This window comes from Micromys minutus, assembly GCF_963924665.1.
Source record: "Micromys minutus genome assembly, chromosome: 20".
Lineage (NCBI taxonomy): Eukaryota > Metazoa > Chordata > Mammalia > Rodentia > Muridae > Micromys > Micromys minutus.
In genome coordinates this window covers 13,813,831-13,824,517 of record NC_137955.1, presented here as the reverse complement: position 1 = coordinate 13,824,517, position 10,687 = coordinate 13,813,831, and the positions used below count along the sequence as shown (strand labels likewise).

The following is a 10,687-nucleotide window of genomic DNA, read 5'->3' as shown; positions in this document are numbered from 1 at the left end:
AGGGTTACATCCTTGGTGGTGTCATCAGTGAGTTTAAGGTGGAGTCATGGCATCACCGAGGGCACTAAGAGTCCACAATGACATTCATTGAACTGTTGGGAAACTCTGGGCCTCTACCAGATACTCCGTTCAGATGATTTTCCTGTGGGTGAGAAATCCAGTTTCTCAGACGTGTTCTTTCTATGAAGACCCGTTACTACCAAGCTGCTCCGTCCCAGAGTGGAGGCTGTTGACCCAGGATCAGGGGATGTTGATGGTTCTCCCTGGGAGCACAGCAGAATCTTTGTCCTTTCCTATGACTTTCACCTCATTTAAGCTTCAAAGAGACCCATGAGGAATGGTCTGTTTAAGACAGAAAGTCCCAGATCCCTCGCCCTGAGCTTCCCCTTCTGCCAAATCTGTAACCAAAACAAAACTTCTGATTCTTAGCACCTTGGAAAGGAGACATGGCTTTGAGGCACTTTCCCAAGGCTGTGGTATGGTCTTGTGGGTGCCCTGTTAGAATCTATCACTCTGGTGACAGAACATTTTGTAATTTCCCTCCAGTAAACTTCTCTCTGTCTGTCTCTCTGTCTCCATCTCCCTCCCCCCCACTACCCCCCCTTGTGTGTGTGTGTGTGTGTGTGTGTGTGTGTGTGTGTGTGTGTGTGTATGTGTGATCATTCCTGCCCATGAGAGCATGTGAAGGTCCCTTGGCATCCTGTTCTATCGCTGTCTCCCTTGAGACAAGGTTTTTCACTGAAAAGTCCCTGGAAGACAAACATATACTAGAATAAGGGTCCCATCCTGAGGGCATTGATTGGATTTCTACAGTCTTTACTTCTCATCTCTTTTTACTTACTCTGTGTCTTCCCTGCACAATTATGATCACCATGGGATATTTAAGGTCACAGTTCATTCTCTAACTCTACAAGGAGACCCAAGACTTTACTCATTTTGTCCTCAAACTCCCTGGAAGAATTACAGCCTGATAGTCATCAGTAATAGCAGCTCACTCATTGGTAACTTGGAAAAAAACCAAACTAGTCTGGCTGCCCTCTCTATCTTTGTTCCTTATTAAGGAGCCACAGGCCTGCTCTTGGAAGTCAGAGCTAGCCAGTTCTGTACTCGGTGCCCAATGCTGAACGAATCCACGAAATCCAGCTGCAGCTATCTGTTTCTAGAAAGTCACTCTCCTCACTGTGACTCCTCCAGCTGTGCTTCCAGATGGGAGAGCGCTGGGGACTGTCCTAAGCTTCCTTTTAAACTTTCACAAGTAACAGGTAAGTGTCCTCAGAATAAAGGAATGAAGTGAGGATCGATTTTAGATACCGTATGTTAACATTTTATTTAACATGAAGTAGTCATAGATTTAAACATGAAAAATAACTTATTGTCAACAGTTTTAGCTTTTTTATAGATATTAGTTGATTCAATTATTGGGCTAGTAGCATCTGTTTTTATAGAATTTCCATATCTGGACCTCCTTCCAATTCCAACAATGCTTTTCAACATGTAAGTAGGAGCGAAGGTTAAATGACATGTTTTCTCCTAAAACTGGAATCAGATTAATATAAATTTCTAACAATGAGAAACAGATGAGAAACATTACATTATTATGCAATGATTACATTTTTTGCCTCTTTTTGAGTTTTTTATTTTTATCTTGTTAAATAACTTTAATTTGTGTATGTGTGTGTGTGTGTGTGTGTGTGTGTGTGTGTGTGCACATGCACACTGGTGCCTGTATGTGTACCTGTGGAAGTCAGAGAACAACATGTAGGAGTTAATTCTCCTTATCTGAGATGCAGGACCTGGGGATTGAACTTGAGTTGTTACACTTGGCACCAGATGTCTTTACCCACTAATCCATCTTCCTGGTCCATGTGATGAATGTTTAAAGATATATTTATTCTTCCTTGAGAAAATAAAGATTCCCCTTGATGTTCAATACTCATTTATATCCAAGAGGCTACATGTTGAGTGAAGATGTTCCTCAGAGTAACGTGAGGCTTTGCCATTGCTGTTCTCTAACCAGCTAGCCAGCCCTTCCCTGTCCTCAGACTTGGGATGATGGGTAGGATGTTGCTGAAGTCACGACTGGACTTGGGCCTCAGCCTCCTGATGCTGGGATTACAGGCAGTCACCACCCCTCACCATTTTTATCTCTGTAGATCCAGGTCTCTTGCTGCTTCATTACCTAATATTTTCACTTAGTAGGCACTTTGGTTGGCTGACACATAAGAGACTTTTATCCTTGTAGCTTTCTCCAGAAATCTGCATCATTTCTTTTGTCTAAAAGCCTCCCCTTGCCACACATCCCATGATCTGTCACAGGAAAATGCAGCATTGTTTACTTTTTCCTGGGAAGAGTTATATTTTATGAGTTTATGAGTTATGAGACTTTAGGTTCTCCTAGCCCAGAGCTAGCATTAATTTTATTCCTTATTAGCAGCTATGCTACATAAGCAGTACTACATAAACATGCCCACCATGTAGCAGGCACTGGACTGAATGGGCTTCATTCTCACGAAGCTACCAGAATGAGGGGAAGGCAGAAGGTATGATGCTAAGCACCACCGAGGCAGCTCCGTGGGTGAGGCTTAAAGGAATGTTCCGTGGGTGTTCAGGGAGGGCAGCAGTATAGAATGGCTCTGAAAGGAGTCTAGGAAAATGATTAATTTTCTGGGGATAAGGATGTAGTAGGCAAAGCAAAATGTCTTGATTTCTTCTGCTCTTACACCACAGTCATCACAGAAACTTCTAATAGCAGATGGGTGGGGAGTCCTCACATAGCAAACGGTTGCTTCTGAAGCACTAGATGCCAGATAGATGTCCTCTAATGCAATCCAGCTCTGATACCATGTTCCCAGATATATCACAGCCCCCAGGTTGGAGGCACAAACCCGAAGACTGGCTCCCTGAACATGTGTCTGCTAGTTCCAAGCTTTGGGTGGATTTATTTGTGCTTTTGACCAACTGACTATAAACTATTGTCATTACGGCTTCCTCTTTGGGTTTGGCTAATTGGCTTGAATGGTTCCCTGAACTCAGAGGAGCAGGCTGTAGATTGCTGTTGTTAGCAGGTGAGGGCAGGTAAAAGACAAGGTTAGAGCCTGTGATTGGACAGTAGAAAAGAAGGGCGGGCTGAGAGTTTCTGAGGGCAGGATAGGAGAGACAAGAGAAGGAAGGAAGATGGAGGAAAAGAAAGATGACCCAGACCCATGTGGCCACAGGTATAGGTATATGTAAGGGATGGATTAGTACAGGACAATATATCTTATCAAAGTGGGTAGTTTATATCAATATCAATTAACTCCGAGTTTATCGAGTGGAAGTTTTGTTGGGTGAGAATTTACTGATATAAATCTGTTTGATAAATTTACAAGCCTCTCGAGTTTTGATTTTACTGGGTTACTGGGAATTGTGACTATAACCACAGGGGGTAGATAGTGGGGATTGTGAACAGAGTCTGCAGCAAGAGAGCCTCAAGATAGGCGGTCTCTATATGGGGCTGGCCATGGAGGTAACAAGACCACAGGGGCCAGAGAGTAGCTGGCAATAGTATGGCATGTTGCCCCAATCCTTTTATTTAAATTTATTTAACACTACAGCAATCTTATCAGGTTATTTATTAAAACATAATAAAAGTACACAGATAAAGAGATGCATAGGAGAAGGTGTAGGGTAGAAGGGAGGAGCTCTTAAAACCCTCCAGAAGTCTCTACATGCTCATCTGGCTGAGAGCTCTTAGGACTATGTCCTTTGGGTTTTTCTCATTATATAGGCTTAATTGCTAGTAGGTTGGGTGGGGAAACCTAGCAAGTCTGTGTATAAAGACTTTCTTCCTCTAGGAAGTGGAGTGGGCTCCCTCCACTATGACAAGTGTTTTATGACTGTTGATCCTGCAGGAGGAGGACAGGTAGATCAGAGGGTTCATGCCTACTAGCAAGATAGAAAGGCAGGAGAAGCTGGTATGGTAATTCATGCCTGGAATCCTAGCACTTATAATGGCTGAGACAGGAGAATTGCTGCTGTGAGTTTCTATGACTCATGTCAAGAAAGAGAATTGTTAGTTTTTACAGCCTGCCTTGGGGAAGGAGTTATGAGCCAAGATCTAGGTACAAAACCAAAATATCACATTATAATTTTATAATGGGAAGGGGCCCTGGTATGCAAACACAGTTTGGAGACATGAAATAGAGCAGCGTTTCTGGGAGGCCTGGGTTATTTCATTTGGCCCAGGGTTCAGTCAGATCTATGCAGGTTCATAGTACATTCTGCCTGCCTCAGCCCTGTTCTTGGTGGTAGTTTGCTTTGAGTGTGCATTGTGAGTGGTGTGCATTGTGGACAAAAGATAAACTCATTGTCAGTGCACATCTTTAAACTGGGGACTGGGTTGATAATAGAAGATCTGTGTTGTGACAGACAGCCATCGGGATGGGGTGGGGTGGGATGGGATGAGGTAGGGTGGGATGGAGTAGGGTGGGGTGGAATGGGATGGGGTGAGGTAGGATGGGGTGGCATGAGATGGGTGGTGTATGATGGGGTAGGATAAGGTGGGATGAGGTGAGGTGGGGTAGGGTGGGATGAAATGGGGTGAGGTAGGGTGGGGTAGAATGGAATGGGGTGGGGTGGGTGGAAATGAAGCTCCTTCCTACCCAAATGCCTAGAATCTGTCAATGAAGTAGTGTTGTTAAAGAAAGACAGAAAGCAGCCTTTCACTTGACTGATGACATTTTGAACTCTCTCTCCAGCCTCTGGGTGTGAATTCTGGAACAATGTGGACCTTGGCACTGTGGGTATTCCCTCTACTCTTCGAATTCAGCCTGGCAGGTAGGTTAGACTTTCGTGGATCATGTAGTTCATATGCTTTTGGAGAAGAATTTTTAACTTTAGAACAAAGGGATTCTGAATATCCACAGATGAACAGCAGAATCCAGGCCAGTACAAGTGTGCATGTGTGTGCCAACAATAGAAATACTTTTATACATGTACATTTGGAGAGATGTTCTGTAACGTTCTTAAAGGAGGCAACGACCTCATAAAGATCAAGCTCATTCAGATACGTCCATACGGTTCTGGACAGCTATAAGAGATCCAACATATTTCCAGATCATAATGTCATGCCACAACATCAAAAGGGTAGACAGCCCAAGGAGAGCTATAAGCAAACCCAGCACAAATTCATAAGCTTACTTTATGAGATAGGTTTTCCAGTTGTTTTTGTAACTCAATTATGTGGGTCGCAAGAATAAACTTTGTACATGACAGTTTCTTGTACCAATGTCAAAGGGTTCATCACATCTAAACCTTGTTAACCTAAAAGCAATTTAGTTTATCACAACCTATGTTAAAAATTAAGATAAAAAAACACTGCGGGCTGAATAATGAAAGGTGGGGAGATGTAATTTATCATCAATTGTTTCTTGCATGTCAAATGGTCAAGGAATGCCCCTTGGCCATTGCCAATCTTAAAGGGTCTGCCTGAGTGTTCAGGAAGAAGAGCTGCTGATACTGAAGAACATCTAATCTATCTTTCTGTGGTACCCATATCAGATGTCTGTGTACAGCAAGCAACAAGCCCTGAACAAAGGCAGCCTCAGGCAACCAGCCTTGGTTGAGTGGAAGATAACTTTTGGAGCCATTTTCTTTTCTCCTGACACCTCATGACATTTTTATTTCTGGAAACTACGTGTGATTCTTTCTGCTTGTGGATTTTAATACATGTTAACAAAAGCTGCTTCTTTGTCTTTGAAAGCTGGCTTTAATGAGATAAAAATTCACACATATGACAGTTCTGTTGAAAACATTACAATCCGGAGGCTCTTGGTTTGTTCAGTAGCGTGAGCTATGTAATGTGACCTATGTAGTGTGACCTATATCCAGTTTTTGGGCTAGAGAGGTAATGGCTCAGCAGTCAAAAATGTTTGCTCTCTTGCAAAGGACCATTGTTCAGCTCATAGCAGCTTACAAACAACCAGGAACCCGGTCCCAGGGGAACCCAAGTCCTGCTCTGCCCCACTCCCCAACTGTAGGTGCTACCACTTTCATGTACATGCCCCAGTACAGGTACACATAAATACAAATCTTTAGAAAATTCTATAGTGAGTTTTAAAACATTTTCTTCGTCCCAAAAAGAAACTATAACCATTAGCTGTCATTTTCCTTTTCTCTCCTGCTTCCTCAGCTATCCTCCTCCCTGCCACCCCCAGGCAACTACTAATGTCTTTTCTGGTCTGGCCCTATCCACTTGTATGTTTCTGACATTTCAGAAGTACTTCTATTTAGCTATAATTATATATCCTTTAATGAGTATCTTTCTATTCTTCCTCCCCTCTAACCACCCACACTTCTAGTACCTTCTTGTATGAGGTCAGCTTTTAAAAGTACACAAATGAGACTGTGTAATATTCATCTTTCTTTGCCTCTATTATTCCACTGTGTGTGTGTGTGTGTGTGTGTGTGTGTGTGTGTGTGTAGTGCATGTGAGTCTGGAAATCTTTGTCACCAGCCACCATGTACTTTTAAGATTTTTAAAGACAAGGTTTCTCACTGGCTTGGGATTTACCACATAGGCTGGGCTTGGCTCGTCTGTGAAATCTGAGGATCTACATCCACATGGTGGTATGTGCCACCATGTTGGGCTTTGGATTTACACAGATCAGAAAATTTTAAGGAGAGTTTTTGAGTGAACTATCTCCCAGGCCATGGATGTCTCGTTGGCCTATGTATGTCTTTATGTTAGTAACTTACTGCCTAGATTACTGTGGTTACTATTTCATACTTGTGTGTGGCATGTGTTCTTGCTAATCAGCATGTGGGTGCATCTACATGTGTGCAGAGGCCCAAGGGTCATGCGAAGCTCCTTTTCTATTTTTTGAAACAAGTTCTTCCATTGGATCTGGATCTTGATGATTAGGCTGGGTGTGCAGTGAGCTTCAAGGTCTGCCTTTCTCTGTCTATCCACTCATACTCTGGCTGGAGTTAGAGGCATACTGTCATACTCAGTCCTTTTTTTGTGGGTTCTGGGATCCAAAAATGCTTGTGTGGCATGGCAGACATATTGTTGACTGAGCCATCTCCCCAGACCATGTAGGCTAGAGATGCACACATTTACACACCAGAGCATAATGTACAGCATGCCTCAGCACAGAAACACCACACATACAGCATGCGCGAATTCTATATACTCTCATAAACCCCGAATAACACACACTACACACACCGCATGCAGCAGACACACATGCACACACATAAATATACTGCTGTTCTCTTTGAGTCCTGGAGATAGAGAGTGAGTCAGTCAGCAAATGAGTCATTCCTCTTGGGAATATTTGAATGACCTTTAATTCATCTTCTATGAGATTTTCCCTGTGACATTTGGGAAATATTCAGGCTGTTGACATTCTGCCTGCTGTCCCAAGGACTCCCCAGGGCCGTCTTAGGTTGTGTGGGCCCTTTGTGGAATGTGTTAATTCTGCACCTTCTAATCTCCATGTAACATGTCCTGTTACTTAGGTCAAGTTCAGTTCATTTTGGTCTGGGTATGCATCTGAACTTGCAAGTCACCGTCTCTGTCATGGTTTCTTGCTGAACTGCTAAGTGGTAGATTTGAGGGAGGGAGTCAGAGGAAGACCAATGTGGAGGTATCTGGCTGTCCCCACTGTTCAGCGACTCCTTTGTGCAGGTGGACAATGTACACATTAGATTACAAATATATACATATGAGTACGTATATAGGCGTTTGTATCTAGAGCCCTTTGAAAACCATAGATGCTAAAATCTAAACAAAAGGAATGAAAGTCACTCATCCCAGAGCCTTTACAGATAGCATTGCTCAGGTATTACAGAGGAGCAGAACACCTCTGGTTCCTATGTTTAAGCTAGAAACCGAGTCCCCTGATGACTGGAAGAAAAGTCAGGCAGGAATACAGAAACAGGAGGAGTTTAAGAGCCTTAAAGGGCATTCATTACCCCCTTCACACTTTTTCTGGTTTCCAGAGACTTAGAGTTAACTCAGTCTTTCTGGGGCACAAACTTCCACTTCCAAAATTCCTGCTATTCCCTTGCTCTCTCTTCTGATGCTGTCTGAGCACTAGAGCTGGATTTTTCTAACCCTAGTGTCTGTGGGGATGAGTCCTTTCATTCCACTGGTCTTCTCTAGGCCATCTGGCATTTCCCAGGCTCCCCTCTGTTAGTCACTGTGGGCCAGCTGGCTTTAGCTGAGCATTGGGGTAACATGTTTGTATCTACAGCAAGTTGTGTGCCTGTGGTCTGGAAGTCCCTCAGTGTATACATGCCTTCATCCTAATCCTCAACCTACTTTAACCTTATAGATCTACCCTCAGCCCACCCCAATCCTGTAGCACAAGAAAGATTCTGAATTCCGGGATGCTACACACACCTATAGGCAGTCCCCCTGAAGGGTTGCTCTAGTCCTTCCCTCTGCCACTCAGGATGAAGATGCCTTGCTAAAGTTGGTGCTGAGTATTGAAATCTAGCTTCTTCTAGACTTCTCCACCTTTTCATGCTGAGCCCTGTAAAAGAGCCCAGAGAGCTGGCCAGGGCTCATTTGCGTGTTTATCTTACTATGCCCTCTTTTCATTCCAATCTCCTTCTCTTCAGTTGTCCTTGCTAGAAGGGATGAGTTGCTACCACCACCAAATGCCTCTTCCTCCTTTCCCCCTCCCTCCTCTCCTTTGAGCACATATGTGTATTATGTGTATGGGGGGGGGGCGAGGGGGAGATTGAGGGGGAGTGGTGTGTGCTTGGACAGGCACATGTGCTCAGCCCAAGGTCAGAAGAGAATATTGGGTGTCCTGCTTTTTCACTGTCTGCCTTGTTCCCTTCAGGTCTCATTGTGAGACCCTGAGCTAGGCTGGTGGCCAGCAGGGCCCAGCAATCCTCCTCCCCACACAGTGCTGGTTTACAGGCCTTGCATCGCTTCTAATGTCAGCTGGAGAGCTGAACCAGGTTCTCAGGCTTCTGTTGAAAGCATTCTTACCCCTACTCATAGAGTCTTCTCCCCAACCCACCCTTTTCTATTTCTTGTCAGATAGGGACTTCCTTTCTAGGAAGCATTAAAGCTTTGATTTAATATGTGATTGTGACTTAAGTTGATTTCCCCTCTGAAATAACCCTTCTCTTAAAGACTATTACCTAGTCAAACATTCAAAAAACATTAGTGGGAGTTAATCAGCTGAACATTGCTCTTAGTATAAATTTTCCCTCAGCTCTTACATTTGTGTACGTATTAGAAATCCATCATTACCTGATACAGCTGATGAACCTACTTCTAAAAATAATATAATGATGCAAAAAAAAAACCAAAACACCCAAAGCAACACAATCTAAGATTACCAAAAAATCTATACATATTAGAAATCAAATTTTCAAAAAAGAAAATTTATGACATTTATTCTAAATAGTAATATCTAATGGTTAATTTATGCCCCAAAATAAGCAGATCTAATCACTACCTTAACCTAGAAGTTGTAACATTGTATTTTATATCTCATGTTATCTATAACCAAAATAAAATATAAAAATTAATAATGTTTAAAAGTCAAAGGTAATGATTCTGTTTCTACAGTTTGACTGCACTCATGAAGAAATCAAGTTGTACATAAGTCAGTGAAAAATTAAGATGTAATTTCACCTCTGTAGAGGACATAGGACCTAGAGAGCAGAGCCAATAACTAAGGTGGACTGAAGCCTCATGTAGTAGCCGACTTTATTCTGAGCATCAGACAATTTATACTCTGAGGGTTAAGAAGAGTCACCTGAGTAAAGTGTCCAGTCACAAGGACAGGCCACATGTGGTACAAACATGCTTTTCCATAGAGACATATAAAAATTAATCAACAACCAACTGAAACGAATAATCTGGAGTAAGCCCAGCCCATCCACCACACCTAGGAGGAGCATGAAAACTCACTCCAAGAACAAGTCCATGCTTTGAAGAAACCGAGGTCACAAGATTCTTGTTTTCTTGGAGTTTTGTTCACAGGCACTCAGAATTTTCCTCATACAATGTAATTCATCCCCACTACTGCTCATTAATATGTAAATTCTATTTAGGGACTCCTAAGGGCACTAGACCTTTGTTCTGGATGAGATACTGTTTGTTTTTTCCTGTGCTGTAGGGAACTTCCAGGAACACCTGCCGCAGACGTACAAATATCATCCACAAAGGTGTAGTGTAGATGGAAATTTTAAATTTTTCTCACATTTATATCTACAGTCCCGTTGTTCCGAGTGGTCCATTTGATACCTTGCTTAGTAGTTCACAAAATCTAATGTTTACTTTAAATCAGTTTTGCTTCTAAGTGGGTTTTTATTGTTGGTGGTGGTGGTGGTGGTGTTTTGTTTTTTGAGACAGGGTTTCTCTGTGTAGCCCTCGCTGTCCTGGAACCAGGCTGGCTTCAAATTCAGAGATCTGCCTGCCTCTGCCTCCTGAGTGCTGGAATTAAAAGTATGTACCACCACTGCCTGGCTCTACGTGTTTATTTTTATTAGGATTGTAAAATGTATTTTTTAAGGTAGATATCTCTTCAAAGGGAGTAACTGAAGTACAGACCTTTCCTGAGTCTGGTCAGAGCAGTAGTTCTCAGCCTGTGAGTTGCGCCTCCTTTCACAAGGGTGGCTTCAGACAGCCTGCATACCAGATGTGTACATTACAGTTCTTAACAGTTGGGAAGCTCCA

The 10,687-nt window shown here is 42.9% G+C and overlaps 1 protein-coding gene across 1 annotated transcript in view; it reads left to right on the top strand.

The window, feature by feature from the left end:
• Nucleotides 1-4,760: 4,760 nt before the first annotated feature.
• IL31RA (interleukin 31 receptor A) overlaps nucleotides 4,761-10,687 on the top strand; it is a gene marked incomplete at both ends in the record, with an annotated part of 39,406 nt that continues 33,479 nt past the window's right edge. Inside the window, one exon of the mRNA XM_080933734.1 lies at nucleotides 4,761-4,815. Coding sequence (XP_080789860.1) covers nucleotides 4,761-4,815 — 55 coding nt within the window. The remainder of the gene's footprint in view (nucleotides 4,816-10,687) is intronic.